General features: G+C 30.9%; 1 protein-coding gene across 1 annotated transcript in view; it reads right to left on the bottom strand.

Moving 5' to 3' along the window:
- LOC131854486 (uncharacterized) overlaps window positions 1-23,560 on the bottom strand; it is a 68,096-nt gene that overhangs the window by 42,242 nt on the left and 2,294 nt on the right. Inside the window, exons 3-4 of the mRNA XM_059205615.1 lie at window positions 23,234-23,336; window positions 13,537-13,653 (exon numbers count right to left, since the gene is read on the bottom strand). Coding sequence (XP_059061598.1) covers window positions 13,537-13,653; window positions 23,234-23,336 — 220 coding nt within the window. The remainder of the gene's footprint in view (window positions 1-13,536; window positions 13,654-23,233; window positions 23,337-23,560) is intronic.

The following is a 23,560-nucleotide window of genomic DNA, read 5'->3' as shown; positions in this document are numbered from 1 at the left end:
ATCTTAAATATTAATAATCCTTATTATAATATTACAAATGTGAAGGTTATTTAGTTATATTTATTTGTTGCCTCTTGGCGACATAACAGCTCAACCAATCATCGTTTTTGGCACACAATATTTGGAACGGAGGACGATATAAGCTACGTTGTACGAGTGCGGTCTTGCCTTTTGGATTTTACTAGATGGTAAACGTGCGTTTTAATTATAATTATTATAAATACAGAGTAAACACCACGTAACAGTGAATAGATCAATGACAATCGTGCAAATTAGGAACATCCGCCCATTGAAGCGGCAATGAGATCATCTTTTCATTACAACACCAACTTGTCATAGGAATTGTTTATTTATTACCGAATCAATGTAACTAACTGTGAAGGCAATGTGCTAACAGTCTAAATAAATAAATTAAAACTACAGTCGTCGATCAACGAGGTCAAGCAACGTTAGGAGTAGTCGTCCTTTGAATATTATAGACGTAAGTTCACTTGACAGGTTTTTATAAAGACAACTCGCAATTAAACAGAGTGATTTGAAAACATTCAAACTCCATGATTCGACAATAGATAACTTTTGGAAATTCATTGGTTAGCTTCGCTGATAACTTTGGTTTTCAGCTATGTCAATCATGATAGTTTTTAGAAAACAAAAAAAAGAGGTTCCATTTTCTACTTTATTGTTGTTTTTTTTTTTAGAGGTACTTATAATCCATCGGATTTTACAATGTTAATAATTTTGTAATGATTGAAGTTGTTTTCTACATCTTATTGTATAGACTACGAACATATTATAAAGCTATTGAGACTACCTTTTTTAATATCTAAACTTGCTATCAACCAGCCAATCTTTAGGGAGTTTTAGCCAGAGATACTCAAAGGCGGTTTCAATTTGCCAAATATATTCTTTGATATTTTAGTAGATGTAAACCGTCAAACTTGAATCAACATGTTTAGAAATCAAAATGTTACCTTCGGACTACCCTAGAGACTGCCTATAAAGTATCAATTTCCGGTGTAAATCCGCTTTGTCAGTGTAACATGTGTACTTTAATTATTTGTATGTACTGTACAGATTGTACTGGATCTGCATTATTAACAATACTATAATATTTTGATGGTTATTCTTATATATTTATGATTATTAATTATTATATCAATAGGAACCTGTTTGATTAATAATAACCTTTACGCAAAGCAATTAATAACACATTACCGTGTGTATATTAGTATTTTTGTTTGTTTACAAAAGAACGTACCTACACTTTACATAAATATTCATCATTATGTACCATACAAAACAAACTTAAACCGTCACCAAATTATAGCAGCACTAGACGTAAGTTCAACAACCAAAAAGACTGCAAAGTCAAAATATTTTAAGCGTGTGTTTAAAATATTTCGACTTTAAAAATTTTTTGACTAAAGTTTAAACGTTCCATTTTGCTAAGAAAACATCGTGAAGTTCTAAATTATTACACAGCCGATATATTTTATGTGTGTATTTATACGTTTACAATTCAATAACAGAGACAAGTAAAATACTTAAATCGTAGCCCCACAGGTTACCATATATTGCATGTCATACAGGGTCTTAGGTCAGTTTTTTTTATTCATAAAGCGTGAATTCTATGCGCGGTGGCAGTGCATAGTAGTTATTTCAGTGCAATTCACGGTACGGTAAAGTAGGTCAACGACACATGGTAAGAATTTATCATACCAGTTGCAACACTGCACCGGTCGGCTTGTAGGTATGTGCGTATTGAAATCGCAATTTTATTTGATGGACAACTATATATGCTTACTTTAGTATGCTTGGAGGGCTTGTGTCGGTATATAACCATATACAACAACGCACATATCTTAAATTTTAATACAAATTAGGTATGTATAGTATATGTATACTCAGATAATAAATATGATATGATAAACAAATTTAAAGAAACAACCCATTGAATTTATTTAGATGGTTCTTCTCAACTGACTAACCTAACAGGTTGATTAAAACAAGCAATTAAGGACAGTATGGCAAATAACATAAAATTCATTAAACATTTTAAACATGAGTTAAACTCATATAAGTATATAGGAGTGATTTTGAATCTGGTATAGTATTAATGACATATATCTTATGAAAAAAAGGCATGTAAATGGTTATTCCCCAACTCCATATATAATAATTTTATAAGGTTTTTTATTTAATGAAATTCTAATTAATATTATTTACATATGAATTAGGATCACTAGGCCTGTGACAAAATGTAAACAAATTATAAATGAATCTTTTTGTTTCAAGAAACTATGTTTTACATACCTAAATTGCTTAAAAATTTCTCCCTAACTTTAATTTTAAATAGCTGTTATCCTGTGTTTTATCCTCTTTGACAAAAATAAGTTTAGTTGTTAGTTTGAGTTTATTTTAATAGTATTATAATAATGAAGTATTTAAGTATATCTTATTTTAAGTAGCGGTTCTAAAATATATTGAAATCCTATTTATGTGAAGAGATACCTATCAATCATACACAATGTAGGAGACAGTTAGACAGACATTGTGACATCTTATCTTTCATTGTACACAACTTGAAGGAGTTGAATATCAAAATATTTTTCTTATAGATTAAAAATAATGTCAGAAAAAGAAATATATAGCACTACATTACAATATTTTCATATGTCATATCAAAACAAACTTTGTTTTGTTTAATTTCCTATATATTTATTATTATCATTATTATTATGAACATGAACTCATATTAGAAATGATGACAACATGAACAGAATAGAAATTAATTTTAGAATGCATCATGAATGCATCATAATAATTATTATAATTATATTATATTAGAAAATGTAATAGAATTGCATAAAAAACATGTTAGTAATAAAATTACATATACTAAGATTATAAAAAAATTAATTAACTATTAATATTAAGCCCGCACTTAATTAAAGTAAATTAAATATTGGATTTAGAGCTATAAAGTATTAATTATAGCTCTAAATCCAATATCCAATAACTGCTTTGAAAGTACTAAACTGCTGTAAAAATATATTTTTACAGTCATCATAGATGTAAGCAATGCCGCAAATATATCAAACCATTTTACCTTCATATACTTTAGAAAATATATAAATATAGTATAAATACTATAACATAGCATAATCATATTCCTATGTGTTAACCAGTACCTATTTATATTGTAGATGTTATAATGTAAATATACATTATAAATTTGTATTTACAAGAGGACAAATTCAAAAGAATAAACAGCTCCAAGAATTCTATGTTGCGTTTACATATCAAATAATGGATATCAACATGTTTTAATATAACAAATTAATTTTAAATTGTTCTACTGTGTAAACTGAAATAGCAGTGCAGAATTCTTAATTAAGTATATTCAAACGTTTTTTTAAAATACAAATGTATATGTATAGATAAACAACTTGAAAACTATTTTTGTTCAATATGACCTGTTTAACAATTTTATGTATAAAAGTATCTCTGACATAAACTTTATTATCTATAGTAATTTTCTAGTTATTTACCAAAACTGTATTAATATAAAAAAATTACCAAGTTTTCCTGATGGTCAAAAGTCCTCGAGCAGTTCTTCGTCCACTGCCATCAGTGATTACAGAAAAACGATCACTGAAGCTTCTCTTTACATCTGATAATTGTGGCAAGCGTTCCCCTGATGATAATCTCAGCGATTTTCCAGCCACCACACCCTGTTTTTTTCTATTGGTGACCTCTACAACCTCAGGAATGCTATCAGCTGGTAAAGATATCCTTTTCCCTTGTTTCTTTCTATTGTTCAATTTCAAAGAATCAGTAGCATTACCTTCGGTTATTTCTCTTTTAAACCCTTCACCATCACCAAACCCTTGGACAAAACAGAGCATAATGTCCTCAGGGTATGATTCCTTCATTTAGAAGACCATGATTTGATAATCGTAAATTGGTGATTATTGAACGTTATTAAATTGTAATTGATGACGCTGACAAATACATTTTGTTCGGTTTCTTTTCTATTACACCATTATTTCCACAACACTTAGATTCAATAAAATTGCAAACACAAATAGAAAGCAAAACAGCAACGTCAATATTTCGACGACGAAAACACAAATTCAGTTTATAACGGAAAATTAATTTCTCTAAGATGCTTTAGTATTCTTTGATGAATATAAACATCATCAATTAATTAATATTAATTTAAGAAACGAATTCAGTCGTAGCCACTAAATTTCACTGAAATGTTCATGTGACATTTGTTATTTCGTTCTGTAATTCTCTATCCGTTTTTCGCATAGCGTTCGGAAACACAAGTAGAATTAGTAACAGCTGTTTGCGAACTGAACGTGAACGATTGACCAACCGGTTCTCCCCGCTCAGTTTTGGCTCGTAAAGTCGTGAGGCGCAAACGCGGCGTGAATGGAAGTAATATAAATGTGTCTGTGAGTATAAAAGTACCTATATAACTTGTCGCCGTAATCTGTATATTTGTATTATGTACATATATATGTAGGTATATAGTAAAGGAATTTTGGGACCAAAAATAAGCAAATTATCTATATGACCTTTAACCCTGAAACGGAAATTGTAACAGAAACTGTCGATTAATTGGCTATAGATATACCTGTCCACAATCATAAAATAGTACAAATTCATAATAAAACAAGATTCAATTATTAAAATCAGAGTTCCACAATACAGCCTCAGTTCCTGCACCTGGAGGCCAGGATTAATTTTCTAGAACTCTACACTCTACGATTGCCTACATAGTAGGTATGTCGTACCTAAGTAGGTACTACGTTTTGTTACGTTTCTAGAGAATCCATTCCTACATAAGAAAACATATAGATAGGAACAATACAAGGCGGAAAACAGCCCATCCATGAACCTGTATCCAAAGTTAGGGTATGTATTCTGTAGTAACAAGTAGGTTAACACAAAAGGGATGGTAATAATAACAAAGAAAATAATATGTAAAAAAGACGCATATCTACTTGTCAAATATGCAGTAAATATCTGTATATTTACTGAAGGATGTAGCTCTGTAGCTACATCCTTCAGTATTACTGACTAAATGTACCTATATTTATTTGTGTATTTACCTAATAAAAAAAAACAAAATTACTACAGTTAGTACCGCATTAAACATATTAAATACTATAATAACAATGTGTAGTATAATAATAGCGTTTTGCCTTTTCAGAATATACTTCCTTACTCAAATACCTAAAATTAAGAAACGCCCATGGAAAATATAATTATTTGATCAATAAACCATCGAGTCCAAGTGGTATTGCCAACGTTACCAGTACTGCACTTAAAACCAACCACAACGAATACTATCCTTATACACTAATTGAATATGGTTAAATTTAAACTAGTAAGTATATGTATTAATTCCAAGTAACTTATATTAAGGGTACTATAGACAAGGTAGATGGCATAAGATATATATTTGAATAATTCCGAAACACAATTTTTATTAATTACAAACACAAATATAATAAAACTAAAGTCACTGGTAATCTCTAGTATACCAATACAACTAATTCTAAATAAAAAAATAATGGTGTCCATGATAATCTTTTTACAACCTGTGATTCAGTTTGCAATTCCACTTGTACTCCGCGTGTTACTATACCTTTGCAGGTGCTAATATCACAATTTTTAATTACCAATGAATCTAACGTAAGAACTTTAAATATTAAAACGCGTATTTGAGAACCTTTCAACACACATCGATCGTTCCCACGTACCTAGCAACTCTTATAAACCCTATAAAAAGCGAAAATCAATATTTTGTCGGCGATAAAACCGGGATTACCTTGGTAACATGAGTCAAACTTTCACAATGTTCCCTGTTTGTTGGAATACATTATTATGTCAAATAATATCTAATATTATGTAGTGTCTACCTTATAGATATACATGGAGTAACTAGAACAGCGAACTGTTTGTAAAACTTTCCAAAAGATAATACCTACATATCGCCATGTATTCTATAACCTATCCAACATTTTTATATCGGGGTATCTCTATCTACAGAATGTTCTTCTGTTCTTACTCGTAGTTAGAACTTGTTAGTATGGTATAGATATTATAGTCATAGAATTACTCTAATTATTTTTCGCTGTGATAATAGATATATCGCCGTCTTACTAACATCTTGAACGAGGAGAACTTAACTTTCGAAGAGGCATGTTTCCGAACAGTGTTTACATTGTTATAATCATTCCTTTCTTCTATTAGGGACCTAGTGTCATAAGTTTCACGTTGGCTCTTATCTTTCATAATTACTGTACTTTTGGTTTTAGTAACATTACATCAGCTGAACATAAATATGTCTACTAATATGATGGAAAATTATATAAGTAATATATCATAATTATCAGTGCGTGAAAATTAATACGTAGTTTTTACTTTATAATAAAATATTAATGCAAGCACTTGTAATACAAAGCTATAAAGTATATAATTTATCCATGTTCTCAGAAATGCTATATAATGAATGAAAGTTTTTTATATTAATAAATTATTTAAGATTGGCAATGTGCAGCTCATAACTGTTTTATAAAATCTTATTCTTTACACCTTCAAATTAAAATCATTAAAATCTTATACGTTACATCCATGTACGTGTAGGTAAATAGTTATAGATTACTCTTACTGAAATCATTATTTTAATAGATAGACTGATTCAAGAGTAAGGTTTATGTGTTCGTCGTGCTGATAGGTCAAATATTGGCGGCAATATTCGACCATACTGGCGGCTTTTGTAGTGAAATAGGATAATTGTCCTACTTCAAACCTCGTTCTTCTCCTCTTCATTAAATTTTTAATTGTGTATAGCTATCCTATACTATTGTTGCGAACCTACAATGCAACCGCAATTAAGATGAACACGATACCCCATTCATTGAAACAGTTAAGTCCTTTAATGTACACCACAATATACACCTTGTGCCTTAAGCCCGGAATACCTATAGTCTTTCTAAAAGTATTAGGTACCGTATTTTCCTTAGCACTAAGGTATGCAGTCAGTAAATTGTAATATATACACGGAGCCGTTGGCTCCCCTACTATAGGGGGCGCAGGTGTAGGTGTCGAGCATTAATTAGTTCCCTTCCCCGTGATACTCGTACCTACCCCGTAATAGTTCTTTACGCCCTGTGGGCATAACCGATAGTCCGATGGAAAGATGTTAATATTGTGCCGAGCCTTTAAATGCAATAATTCTTCAATGTTCTAACGCATGCAACTATAGGGGGAAGGGGATTGTTAGTAATGTGGACTAATAATCCCATTGCTAGCAATGTACCATATCAAGTTGAATACAAAATTAAAAAAAATAATTAAAAAAACAAGTTGTTCTTTATTACTTCTATAGTTTTAATATTGAGTTTATTATCATATTGTATTATGTATGTGCTGAATTGGGTATTTCCATCCCGGATCTATGCTATACAAAAAGTACAAAATAGATTCATGACATCTCGTTAGATTTCTAGGAATACTAAAACTTTGATGTATGTAGGTACAGCGTTGTACGAGGAAGTATTTTACCATGTAAATGTTATTGTAAACATTGTAAGCTTTTAAGATGTTTACTTGATTTATAATTGGGATACTGATTCGGAAAACTTCCACGTGTTCGATTTAGATAACTAAACATCTTTAGTTTTTTTAAACATGTTAGATGACTAATCATCTGTCTAAACATATTATAGTAAGTGTATTAAGTAATTGTGTATACTCTAATATATTGTAACACATATATTTCACTACTGCATATAATAAATATTTACAATTGCGATACAGTAAAGAACAGAACAGAAAAGAATAGAATTAAAATTAATTATGGTTCAAGCACTATTGAATTCGAAGTAATTATAAACAATGTATTTACCATGATAATATATGAATTAAGAGGACAATAAAGGTCAGTCGACCCGTGAGCAGGTAGAAGTAGGAGATAATTCCGCATTACCTACATGTTAATGTCATTTAAATACAGACATCAATCACATGTATAGACATTCAAGTGACTTAAAATCTAATTTTAAGATAAATTAATCAATAACTATTAATTATATTGGAATGTATACTCCATTCCTATAGACTAAAAATAATCAATAAAAAAATACAATTATCACACAGTTTAGAGTCACAAAGAGCTTTTCTGTAAGACATAAACAAACTTTTTTCGAATCCATAGTACAATAATTTATGTCTATCTAAATTTAGACATCGTAACGAATTTGGATTTTCCAGTCGCAACGTCTGTTTTATACTTTAATTATAGGTGTCGAGTATGGTGAAAATATAATATACTCGTCGCAATTACCTAGATCGAATCTAATAAATATTTCATATGGTTGGGCAGTTTTGTCAAAGTTGCAAAAAGCTAACAACCAAAAATATCTATAATATTAAAAAAATGTAAGCATATACATGAGCGATAAATATTAATTTATAATATTAAACAAAGAGTATTGTTATATGGGTAATGAAAAGACTAACAAGAATGTTTTTGCCGTTTACTAATAATATTTTGCGTCATGAATTACATTAATATTCAAATTGTATGTACATAGGTACAATACGAGTAATATATAATGTAATAAATTTTTGTGCTCATTTAAAATTTAGAGAAAAAACTACAAATTAACAGTCTTGATTTCTTTTACTATGAATGTCTCTATACAATATTCTCGCTACTTATTTGTAGAATATGAGCATCGTAGTTTATACTGAATATTTCATACTTTGGGTGTTGATTTCATTGTTGTATGACACCTAGGTGAGTTGGAAAACGTGCCCTGACGTCAACAACGTAGTAAAGTGCGATCATGACGTAGCTAATGTTGCTATAGATATTTTTTTGATGAGTTAAGGCTGCCTCCTCTGCGTATCTTTTTTATTAACTGGCATCCGGTGATGTACACGAACAGTACCATCAGGTCCTACAATCGATCCATCTGCCGGCCTGAGCTCAGGTTCGAACCCCTAACGGTGCCTGAGGGCACCGCTAATCTAAAGTCTTATCCGGCAGGCGGGAGTTGGTTTTCAGCCGTTACATAATATAAGTTATTCGGCGTGTTTGAAGTGCCATCTACACTCGCCCCCTATCGTCCGGTGAAGCTGTAAAGGTTAGCTGCGGCCTACAGTATTAGACTGTAATAGTTGAAAAAAAAAAACTTTTACAGATAAAGCCCGCGTACTATGGAAGTAAGAACCATGCTACCGTACGTTGTAGATTGATTGCTAAATCTTACCCTTCAACCAAAACAATTTTTTCTCTTTTCGGGTTGAGACAAAGTTGCACATGCAGATAACGGAGTCTATCTATTTATTTTAGGGAGTATTTAATGTAATGTTAAATCTAATTTTAATCTGTAACACTCTAACTACATGATTGAAAAAAATAAACGCTTTAAGACGGATCCTACACCTATATAAAATTATGATTTTATTCTTAAAATATATCAGATAATTGTATGTAGTTAAACATTTTATATGAATTAATGATCTACTGTATGATTTATCATAGTCGTCTAAATTAGCTCCCCACGCCGCGCCGCGCTGGCTTCGCACAGTTGTATATGATTATAAACCTTCCTCTTGCATCACTCTATCTATTGCCGAAAACTGCGTTGTATAGATTAAAAGATCTGAGCGTACAGACAACGAGAGCAACTTTGTTTATACTATGTATATAAGAACGTCTAGGAAATCGTAATGAGATGGTAGAAAAGTTTTCAAATTAGTTAATATTTTTGGGTTCAGTGCCACACACAGGTCCGTTCATTTGATTAAGTTTTATTGATTAAATAAAATAATTAATAATATATATTGGGCAGCCCTAGATCAAAGGAGTGTCTCTTTGCTGACGTTATTTTGGCAAAATTCCCGCGACGGGCAGTGACGTCATGTGGCGCCCACAGAGCAAGACACTTGCTAGTTGATACACAAGTTTCCACGAAGTGTAGTGTGGGCCAAATTCAGAAAATCTAAATAAACAAAATTATAATTTACCTACATTTAAAATTTATAAAGGCAACTCCTAACATAAAAAGCTAAAATATTACATTGAAACAGTTAATCACTCTTGACTATCTGGATTATTCCGGAACGAGTAGTCTTTTACTATGTAGGTACATAGTTTTATTACAGAATATAAGCAGGTAGATGTATAGTAGGTAAAGCATACTAGTTGTAAGCGGTGTATCAGTGAGCATATAATCATTATGTTTTACAGTAGCAGTAGCTAAGATTTATGTTATCGCTGTAGGTGCCCCAATAGTACGTATTAGATATTCAGGCTCCACCCCTAACTGTCACGGAGTTCTAGTGTTAGAAACCACATTACATAATGTGTACCTACATACCTACTATTTTAGACCGGCATTCTTTACAGGAAACATAACCCCATTCCATGCAGTAGGTCAATTTATCGACAATAGTCTGTTTTAACCTTAATGTAGACGGCCATTTGAAATGGAGCTCGTAGATCAAATGATAATGCCACGTCCATTCACAGACAAATAAACCCGATTAAACAAACTGCACAGAAATAAACTTACAGAGCTTTTCTTATGCCTTAGTTCCTATGTATTTATTATGTGGCAGGTGACAGAATTAATCATTCAATTCCAAATTAAAATTTTTTTTTTTTCAAACTTTTACTAAATCCATATAATTTATAAAACTTCATAAAAATTATAAGCCCTTAATTTTTTCTAATTTTATATTTGACGATATACCAAAACAGTTTAATAACTGTAAAAAGATCAGTATTAATTAAATATCGATCCAGTAGCTTAGTAAAACCGTATTGTGTTGTTTCGCTAAATATTGAAAACATAATTTATTTTCATTACCAAAACATGCTCTACTTATTGACTTTAGATAACGTTTACATAATTCAGTGTTGTGGTTTCACAAATGTACATGGTCTAAATACGTGTAAAACAGTAAAACGTGTAAACAACGATTACATATATACCAAGTTACATTGTAATATGAAGATGAATCTGTGAGAGAGACAGTTTAAAGCCCGTAGAGTTGTTACAGAGTATTTGTCAAAATCCTTACATTTTCTTCGTGACAGATTTTGACATTTAGAGCACTTATTTAGTCATAAAATATGCACCGCCCACATTAGTTTCAGTTTGCCCAATGGTTGACTGGGAGAAAAAGCCTCAAGGTGTGAAGTCCGCTATGTGCACTTATGTTCATGTATTTGTGCATTGCACTTTAAAAAAATAAATTAAGTAAATAGTGAGAATATAATATATAAGCATATAAAGTAGGTATCGTACAATATAATATTCGTCCTAAGCAGCGATACTTGCATAAATGATAACAAGTATCATTGCTAAACGTAAGTTCCCCTTATAACGTGATGTACACCAACTCTACTATATCAGTAGATATTAAATGTACGACTTAATTTATATAACACTTCCCTAACCAACCCGGCCCGCGGGCCCATTAGCCAAATAGGTTACGCCACCCATTTAATAATATCCACTTTAATACTAAAAGTGATTACTGTTTAACCGACTTCAAGAAAAGAAAACTATTAAAGATGCATATTTTTTATAATATACATAAGATAATTAAAGATAATGCCTACCTAAATATATTCGACATAAGTAAGCATTATGTATTTTTTTATTACATAAAATATAATTATTTTTTTGTTATAATTACTTTCATCAGAATATTCATTAAATATTAAAGCGTCTTTATAAACTCATTTGTTATCTAAATATGTCCAATATTTATGGTTTGTAATATTTTTGTCTTTTCATTTATTCATCGACGCGAATTGCTTAATTTAGTTGAATAATACGTCTAATTCATAAAGAGAATATACTTTAACCGAAAACCCGTGTCCCTGAACAAATGTTCCTAAAAAGTGATATCCGAAATTGGAAATAATTTTTAAAATTCTCAAACAAACTGCTCGTACACTTCATTAACTTTTAAACTTACCGTCTCCTCCAGTGAAGTCCATCTGATGTTATACTGTGTGTGCCTTTGTGCCAAGCACGCTTGATGGTTGATATCGGAAGACTCTCCCGTCTAAGAGTCCAACGTACAGTTCGAGCGGTGCCAGCAATTTCCGAGTCAGTCGCTTCCATAGTGATTACAGTAACAACTTAAGAACCTCCATAGTCCATCCTCCATTTATTGCAATCTTATACACCCGTTAATCTAAATTTATTCGATAACGTAAAACAAAGACTCTATTTGAGGGAAATCTCGATAGGAAAGGAAGTTGAGAATAATTGCCTTCAAGAATATCACTCAATTTAAATTCATTGACCAACTTTAATGAAATTTTTAATATAAATGGACAAATAGATATGATTATATAGAATGCAACATAAAATTGTCTGTTGTTTTTCTTAAGAAAAAAATCATCAATCATCAATTTTTTGCACTTACTCCGTCTCACAATTATTCACACATTATAACAGCAGTCTTCAATACATTTAGTACAAAACCAAATATACTGCCCTTTTAATTATCCGAACTTTCCTAATAAACACATAGACATATTGAAATGCGTATACTGCTATAAATGATCACATAATGTTAGACCGTTTGTAAACTACTAAATACCTATTCATTATCTATGGTTTCATATTTGACTTTCAGATATGAAGTAACATGGGTAAATAAACATATAAGATAGTGCGAGAAATGCTGAACATCTGTTAGATGATTAAATAGATATGGAAACAATATAGCGGAAGAATTTATACTTATGAAGAAACTAAAAAAAAATTATAGCATTGTCGCTTAACACAACCCTGACAACCGCATGAAGCATTTGGTGTAAAGATAGCAATAAGTTAGTATTTATTGCTATCTTTACACCAAATGATTGATCATTTTATTTCAAAAGGTTCAGTTTAATAAGCAATACATACAGACAAGCTCTAATAATTTATAAACCTCTTTGACAGTAGAACAATCAGGATTAGATATTGCTCTCCGCGGGGATATCTAACATTCTTTGTCTACTTTATTGCATTGTGTGTATTGGAGTAATAAAGTATAAAATATGAGTCAATTATTTACCAGAGTATTTCATTCAGAATCTAATAAGAAGTAGATTTTTATTGTAGATTGCAAATAAACAGTTGCATGCACAGGTTGCATGAAAAAGCTATATTTTGAACATTTCAGCGTTTGTAATTTACATTTTATTTACTTCAAACATTGTATAAAATTTACTTCAGAAAGGAGGCTTTGTCTAATTCGATTATATAATTTATTTAGATGCAGTATAATACTTCAATTTTAAACCGTTTTTATATTCCTTGTTATTCGTACTAGATAAATTTACTACTCCTGAACTGACTTTGAATATCGTTAATTTTATTCCTGTAAGAGCGAATTTCCTAAAAATAATGTAGTTCTTGCGGAATAGAAGATAAAGTGTACGTGCGGGCGAAACTAGAATAAGCAGAGCAGCATGAATTAAAAAAATGTACTCACTGTCCAACAAAAGCCGGTGTGGGCACTCGCAAATGATGTCCCCTACGCGGGCGCTCGGCGTCACTACCGTCGCTCGCCTCCTCGACACCTACTGCGCTGCTGGACCCTCCCGCCGACCTGATAAATACATCCGTTAGAAGTCATGTCAAGACATTTAGAACGCAATTTTTTTAACGCAACATTATCATTCAGTACTTCTTGCTTATCCCAATACATATAGGCAATAATTGAAACAATAAGAAGATTGTTAATAATGGCTAGTAATAGCGTATCTGTGGTACCTTTTAGCATAGATAATTGGTAAACTACATATCTATACAAGTCAAGATCTACGCAATGTATTCTGAAAACCATTATAGTAAGTTCCTGCACCAGAATGACCTGAAAGCTTGCATTTTATCTTCATCCTTTGATCGTTTTGTAGTGGACGCTATTAACACAAAAGGATTCAATAGAAATTATGTAATATTAATGTGTTCAATACTGAACATGGAGCTTTACAGTACATATAATAGATATGTTTCCAGTACTTATACTGCCATAGTTCACTCTTCGACATACAATCAAACTAATTTTGTATAGAATTGGAAAAGAAACATATATCCATATTATATTGGCTATTATCATTTTAACTGGTGACAGTACCCCAGCAAGATTTATCTCATTTTCATTATAAAATATCTTAGACAAATACTCGTATAAATGTATTATAAATATGATAGCAAATAATGTTGTGCAAAATTATCAAATTTGAATCAAATTATCTTTCTTTTTTAGATCTATTACAGGCAGTTGTGATAAGTAAAATCAATCATCAATTTGGAATTTTGTTATTTTGGTTCTCTTATAATATTATATATTTTTGTGTTGCTTATGTGCTTTTTATACACTTACTTATATTAGCGAAACGATTGATGCTATTTCGATGATTAATTTTTTATAATAATCACTTTCCCTAATATTTTCATTGACTATTTTTTCTTAAGTACCAAAAAAAGTATTTCATATTTTTTCATTTCCTTTCATTATTTCAGTCCCATAGGATTGGAATGTTTCCAATAGTCCGTAATAAAACAAATTTCGACGAATGTTACCTGCTGCATCCAAAATGGTGTAGATAATAGAATGGAGCGGAGCAGCATTGATCAAAATACATATACATTTCTACAAATTATATACATATAACAAGCAAAAAGACGAAACACGAAGCACGAACACAAGCTTTTAAAATATTTGTTCTGTGTTAAAGTTATTGCTTCAAATTAAAATTGCAACTTTCTTTGAAAAAGCTGTACCATCCTAGTTATTTCCTGGGTTACAGTTGTACATTTTGAAATAAAACCTCCCAAAATGCATAATCATAGTAAGATACAACAGCCGAAGATTTAATGAACGTAACTCTTCGCTATAAACTATTTGATTCTAAGCTGGTTTAATTTACCTCGATGATTACTTAGTTGGCTGCACGAACTTAAAGGCATTACAATACTAGGCATTCGTAATCCTTAAATCCCTAAAGAACTACGTAACTTTATATGTCATCGCTTAGTTATAAATACATCACATGTGAAGTCCTTAAATAAAAAGCAATACGATATTATTGATATTACGAAGTGCTATTAAAGTGCTGAAGTACATATACATATATAAGAAGGCTAATGACGCCTGACTGAATACACCATCAAGGCAAGTATAAGTGCAAAAAGGTGTAAGACAGGATGACAACATATCTCCAAGAGAATTCTCGACTATCCTATTAACGTTTCATACACCAGTATCAGAAAGAATACGGTATAAACATCAACGGTGATTAAACATGCACTGACTAACCACCTTGGACTTCCCGAACTAATCATTGTGGAATCCCTAACAGACCTAAATAAGATGTTTAATCACATCAATAACAATTATCAATAGGCAACTATTAAGATGAATATGGAGAAGACCAAGATAGTATTCTATTGTGTCTGTCTGTATCTGTCTATATGTACACTATGTGTAAGTTTTTGTAATTGAAAACGCAACGCTTTAAATTGTCCATACGTGGAACAACTTGTCATACTGGATAAATGCAACTTAGATGGAAAGACCAGTCGACGAATCCTAAACAGCTAAACAGTAATTACTGCATTCGAAGCGCTATATGCTTGAATTCTTAGAGTAATTGATAATTACAATGTTACATATTGTAGAGGTGATACCCGCCCACCCCACGTCTGTCTGTCTGTCCGCGATAATATCAAGAAGTACCTAACGGATTTCTATGCGGTTTTTTAATTTATAAATAAAGTGATTTCTAAGTAAAGTTTAGGTGTATGATTAATTCAGGTTTTATATACATATCTCTGTGAAGCTGGGGCGTTCGCTAGTACCTACATTACAAAAGTAGCTTTTAATACAGCTGTTTAACTACATGGATACACGTGCAGTTATATATACCTTGGCATTATAAGCTCTCAAAAGGTTGCAAGCAGGAACTATATCTCGGTATTATTGTAAACAAAGTTCTCACACGCCATGCCGAAACCTAGAAATAATAAGGCACAATTGGCTTAAAACACTGAAAAATAACTTGCAGTAAGGTTTCCTCTCCGCTTTGATAAAATCTAAAAGTTTAAACTCTACCTAAGTATATTACAAAAGCTAAAGTCTACCATTAAACTGTAGATTTATGAACATAAATGTAATATTTAAAACATGCCACTGCATATTTGTAATACCAATTTACCATAATTTATTAAAATGAACAGACAATGTTATTCATATTTTAATTGTATACGGTTCAATTATTTCTACAAGTATATACTGTAAGTATAAATAAAAATTATAGCACCGATTAAAAAATTATAGCACTTTCTCACACACCAACTTGTTTTTTTTTTTTGCAAAGTTTGAAACCATCGGAAACTTCATAATGTAGCCAATAAAAATAAATTAGCAAGTGAGTACAATTGCACAGAATGTGACTCATGTAGTGACTTGTAGGTATTTAATAAAGTTATCGATCTATCAGAAATATGATATTGGAAGTCTTTCAAGAAAACTATATAAACATACCTATTACTTTTGTAGACAACGCCGCAATACTAAACATAAGACTTATAACATATACCTAATATGTTTTAAAATCTAAACCCAATCTAACCCACAATTTTGAGAGAACCTTTCTCTTTTTAGTATTGTTGACAATATATCCTACTCTATCAACATGACCTTAAAGCGGTCCCTATAAAAACCATCGTAATATATGCTTGTTTAATTATAACAGGCGATATAACCTGACTTTGTCCTCAATCTACAATCTTCCACTACAGTTAGTAATCATTCATTGAATCTATCTTCTAATCATCTCATTAATTACTATCTTCCACTACAGTTAAAATCAATTAATCATTCATTAAAAATGAAAAATAATTTGTAGAATGCGCTTTAATTCGTATTTAACAAAGTAAATCAAATATATTTGAAATTCATTCAGTCATTCAAGTAATGGTATTAACTAAGTCAAACCACACAGTTTCAGAAATTTTCTGATAAAATGCAAATTTATTATGGCCGTTGTAACGCATTTATTTCGTAAGGTATAATTTTATGCTAGATCACGTACAGTTATAAAATATAAGAAGCTGACGGTGCAATTTAGGTACATGAATCAATAGAATACTCATTATTTCCATCCTAACTTTTACAAAGTAAATGAACTAAAGGTATTGATTCCTTACTGAACTGCAAAATTAATATAACTCCATCTTTATATTGTAAAGATGGAGTTATATTAATTATTATTGAATATTTCTCACAGATTTTTTTTAATAATATGCGATAGTAGCTAACTATCGCATATTATTAAAAAAAAATCTGTAGTACGTAGAAAAAACGTAAAACCTAAGATCAATACATAAAAAATTAATATACTTCAATGGACATGCATATTAGCGTAAAAATATAATCTAATAATTAGATAATATGTATAAAAAACACAGTAAACTTATATCAATTATAGAGAGATCATAACGTTAAAATTGTTATTAAATTAAAAGCATTGAAGTCATGTTCAGAACTCAAGGCAACTTAACAAATAAAAGACAATCATTAGGGACATTTTGATTAATCTAATGTACTTTTACAATACACCTAATATAAAGAGTTGGAACAGCACTTACCGAAATATTCTCTTCAGGCGACTAATGACTTGATATTTTATATACACTTTATTACACAGTAACCAGTTCTACCACTACATATTTTATCACTCATTTCATCGATGACATTGTTTCGGATGATAAGGTAACAAACCACACCATTATTCAACGTGGAACCTAAGTGGTAGTTATTTACGAATAAAGAAATTTTGAAATAATCGTAAGCTATGTACAATTGTTTTAACAATAATTTAATTACTGTGAAATGTATTTTTTATGAATAGATCGTAAAATATTGTCTCATCTTTGAGAACCCTTTTTTAATATCAATTACTACAGAAAAAAATATACTATTTTCCATCTTGGCGAGTATAAAAATTACTATGTAGAGAAAATAACTCAGCAATATGCGAAATATTTGGTAATTGTTAACGCAAGACATTTGGGTTCACGGTGGCGACCCCAGGCCAAGTCCAAGAAACATGGCCATGCATTTCTTTATTTACTGGTACATTTAATCTCTATCTTGGAAAACTCTTATGACTGCTGTATTGTTACTGCCTGAATCATTATTATCGTATATATCCTATAAGGTCTACTTGGAAAACTTCCTGATTAATTCCTGGTGAATTCACCACGAAACGTTAACTGACCTGGGAAATCTTACTATTAATATATATATTTGTGGATACCGTGCTGATACAAATAGGAATTCTAGAATTTTCTACTGAGAGATATACACGCACCTACTTGTGTCTATATACTTTCGCTTAATAGAAAATGAGGAAATTACTCGTACAAAGTTACATTTTACAAGACAAGGATGCCATACAACTTCATTGGATTACATTGATGACACAATTGTTTCTACGGTGAATTTTATTCAATTCCAACCGACTTCAAAAAGAAGTTAGTCACTCAGTTGTACTATTATTTGATTTTCGGTTTATAATACTGGACGATACGACTTTTAAACGAAATAATATATCGAAATTTATTTCAGTGATATTATTTTTGGCTCAATTATACACATTATATTTCTATTCTATATTTTGTATTAATTATGACCGACCCCAAATAATGGAATTAAGGTAATGCAAGGATAATGTAACAAAATTTTTGTTTCTTCTATTATTGTCCCATTTTATTTAAAATTCCATCTATCTCAATATTTATCATTAACTTACAGTACAGCTTTATCCAGACCCAGAATTATATATGTACGTCCACATATATAATGGGTCTGGGTCTGGATAAAGCAAAATGCACAAGCCTAGAAGTTAACACAAATTAATTAATTCCCTGTCGATATAGTTTAGTACAGTTATCAATAAAATTAAGTAAATTAACGATTAGAAGTACAAACCTAGTATGTATGTAAGCATTTATAGATACTGTATGCCTATAGGAATATATATATCTACAATAATCTTCAATAACTTTTTTAATACCTAAGGTAATTGCAAGTATGGACCCGATATTAATATTTTTATTCATAAATAGGTAAGTACATACTAACTCTATCCTCTTTCTAAATCGATTACGACTACATCTTTATTTACGACTAGTTGTGTCCGCGGTTTCACCCGCGTGAAATTTATAGCCTATATGTAATTCTGATATTACTAAATTCCTATATTACTGAAAACTTTCGTCATAATCCGTTCAGTAGTTTTTGCGTGAAAGAGTAACAAACATCGATCCATACTCAAAAACTTTCGAGTTTATAATATTAATAAAATATCTCCTGGTTTTGCTAAAAAGAGAGATGATTCTTTTTGACATTAAATAAGGTATAAAAAAATATTGAATGTTTTTGGGAAGAAAATTTAGCAATAAAGACTCTTGTAATTGCCGAAAATATTGTATGTCTCATAGATAACATTAAAAGACTTAAAAAAATATTTTATCTAAATAGAAGATTAACTGTAGATGATTATTATGACGAAGGATATAAGAGATAATACGTTAAAGGTTTAAATGAAATTTTAATAATAAAATGTCTATTTTTTGGATAGAAAATTTGGCCACAGCCATATTTAATTAAATAAGCCTTAATAAGCGTTACTGCACAATATGCTGCCTAATAATTAATTTAGAACCTTCAATCTACCGTATTTACCTACTTATATTTTTTTATTTTTAGTCCATAGTAGGTACACTACTATCGTTGCAAACTAGGATTGATGCAAGATGGTGTATTAACACATTTGCTAAATGTTACTTTGATAATCTTATTTACTCTTACCTAACATATATTTCTCATTGCAACAAATTTAACTATTTATTTTAAGTGAAAAAACATAGAGGTTATATTTTTTTTATATTGTGCGGCGTATGTATAATATTTTATTTAAAATAATTTAGTTAGCATATGATTTTAATACGCATTTTTCAGGGGTCTATTTTTAGTAGGTGCGCCTATCGTTAAAACGAAATATCACGAACATATTGAAGTAACTTTGTACCTAACACATATACATAATTTGAATATGTTGTCTAATACTTCTAAATATTTTGTCTTAATAACAATTTCATTTATTTCCGATTTTAATCGTTATTTATTATTATATAACTACTGTACATGTGTTATTTAGAAAACAACAGAATTGATCACACTGACAGAGAATGTGTGAAGAGATGCCTTTTAATGAAAAAAATATATGTACTACCTAGCTATTTTATACAATTTTATCACATAAACTCCACAGGTCTGGCCTAAGTATTATTATTTTTAAATTGAGTTTTCACTTTATCACATAACACTAATTCAAACGTAATAATATCGAATATTTCTGTGTCTACAGTAGGATTCACATGCACACTGTTCGTAACAAACCGAGTATCTGTCATCTGGGCTCTAAGCTGAATTTCATTTAATTCTATACCTTTTACCCTATAACCATAAAGTCACTATTTGTGTTCCAACCCCTGGATTCTAGGGAAACATGCGCAGTGGTGCATTGCGCACGATATTGATTGTAATCATATGTATGATAGAATAAGTGGCGGCAATTCCATTTATTTAAATTTTTACATATATTTTTATATAGAATGATTCATCATTGTAAGGTGTTATTTCTTATAATTTCTATAATGTCCGTTTTATGCGTATTAAAGTTGCAATTTTTTACATGACTAGGACAAATTCATTCAAGCACCCGGCCTGCCTGATGACGTAGCCTATTTTGCAAAATAATCGTCTCAACGCGTTTAAGTTAGCAGGCTATAATTATTGTAGATGGTCGTATTAGATATTAATACAGATCGTGATAAATAAAAAAATATTGAAATAACTTAATCGCATGTCTGCCTAATAGTGTAAACAACGTGTTTAATAAGTTTATTGAAGTAAATTTACGTATCGACCTTCTCAAATTATAATGGTGTCATGATGTCGCCATCTGGACTATACATCTTTCCAATCCATTGGGCAATATCAGGTAACACAATATGCCTCGAGCTACAAGATCCTATAAATGTCCCACAATAAATTTCTGTAATATCTTTCCCCCACGTTGGCACATTGGCGTTGATTCGGGTTATCTATTGTAATATATGAAATTTTATTTAGACCAATCTGTGTGTAATGCCTCAGTTTATCTTCAATAAGTTTCAATAAATAACATTATATTTAAAAAAATGGAGCAAACAAATAGCACTTGTGAGTCTTGTGGTTGTATCCGACATTTTCCCCGACATTCGTGAGTTCAAATTTAGCAGACAGCTGAAATAAATGTCGTTTAATTTATGTTTGACATTGTATTATGAAGGAAACAGATCGATTTGATTAAATTGAGCCGAAAGATTACCATGACTAAGTATGTATATAATATTAAATGTTACATTCACAACGACGTCGACAGTTCACATTGCCACTGACTTCCTCAGATAATGATATTCATAAAGATACTAGCTGTCCCGGCAAACAATGTTTTGCCATATAAATTAAATAGGGGTTGATGCTAGAAGAGTGAAAATGTAGGGTTGTATGTATTTTTCAATCCTAAATAATAATAAAATGAAAATAAAACATTATGTCGAAAATATAAAAAAATATGTTTAGGGGTGGATATCGCTTACCACTTAGGGGTATGAAAAATAGATAGTAGCCGATTCTCAGACCTACTGAATATACATATAAAATTTCATAAAAATCGATCAAGACGTTTGGGAGGAATATGGTAACTAACATTGTGACACGAGAATTTTATACATAAGATAATATTATTGCGTAAAAAACAGTTATTTTAAACACCGACTACGAATAAGTACTTATCAATCGAAGACGAGATACCTGTATTGAATAAATGAATATTCAGATCAGTGAACAATAAAACAAAAATTGCGATGTATGATGCCATTGTGTAAATGCCAATGAATGACGTTGGGTGTCCTCCTACTAAAATGCTGATTAGTATAAACGATCTCGATAACCAAAGAATCTTAAGAATTTATAAACCATTCAAATTATACATTTGCGAACAATTTTCATGTTTTCGTTCCTTTAGTCTAAAAGTGATATAAAGATATTTTTTTAGTGTCTGGAAATCCATCTCCCCGATATTAGCAACCATATTTGCGACATTTACGACAGGTGTCTAAATAAGTTGGTTGTTTTCCTCTTTTTTTATTTGAATTTCTCTTAATGGTGTATTTATATTCTGTTCCAGTACTTATTTTTGGTCTGTGTTGTTTTTAACAGTGAAGTAACTTAATACTTCTATCTTTTTCTTATGGATGCCCCCATGCTAAATGTAAACAGTAACTTTCCCCCCCTAGCATCCAGATACAGCCAATACGTGCTTATACTTTCGTACGTTTTACGAACAGGAAAAGGAAAATCCCCATACTCAGCTGGGATGGGTCAAGGTCGGAAGAGATCAATATGGATGTTCTTTGTAGGCATTGTTTGCTAAGCGAAATGAATTTTTTATGGTCATGTATTTACGCGTAAACTTTATATGTATTTGATTTAATATTTATTTTAAATAAAATTAGAACAATACTAAATATAAAACTCCTATGTCACGGCCGTATATCTTTATGGTTTTATTATATTTTATAATTAATTGCGTGCGTAATTGTTATTTAATCAGTGATGGCGAACCAATAGAACGCCACACGATATTTTGGGCACGATACTGATCAAATCTTCTTTTCATTGCATTATTTATTTTTATAGTACCTATTTTTTTTCTTTAAATCTACTAGTTATGGTAAATGTAACTCCTACTCAGCATCAGCATACAGTAGAGCCAATTAGCCAGAAAAACCAAAATAATAGCACCGTAAACCGCCGACATGAAACTTAAATTTACTTTGGGCTTTTTTCATTTAATGGCTCCATTTATGACATTCACATAAAAAAATGTGGATTATATATTTCCAAGTGTGCCACCTAATTGAGAATTTGTCGAGGAGGTTATGAATGAAATAGAGTAGATATATATTATAATGACCTTAGCATGCCATACACTAATTACCATACTAGTTACAACTAGACAGCTGGAATACAGAATCAGGTAAACATAGGCAAAATGTAATGTACTCACGTGACATACAAAGTGGGTATAACCCCAGCTGGTTCATTGCCAACTTGAAGTGAGCGCCGGGGGCAGGTAACCGGAGATATGTCCAAATACGCCAGATGAGAATCTAAAACATATATATTACACCTAACTCTTTACAGATTGAACATAGACCTTAATCCTTTATATTAAGGTCATGATTACATTTTTTGCATTATTTCATTTAGTGTCGCGCTCAAACAGTTTGTTTTCCAAGGTCTGTTTTGATTGGAAGTGTGGAATTGTAGTACTACGTAGGCAAATTTTAAATTGACACGAAGGCATAACACGTGCGCCCCTATGAACAACAAT

The sequence above is a fragment of the Achroia grisella genome, unplaced genomic scaffold (genome assembly GCF_030625045.1).
Source record: "Achroia grisella isolate CSIRO2021 unplaced genomic scaffold, CSIRO_AGI_Agris_v1 utg1186, whole genome shotgun sequence".
In the NCBI taxonomy this organism is placed as follows: domain Eukaryota; kingdom Metazoa; phylum Arthropoda; class Insecta; order Lepidoptera; family Pyralidae; genus Achroia; species Achroia grisella.
Note: the sequence above shows the minus strand (reverse complement) of the source record. Positions and strands in the feature narration are given on the sequence as shown.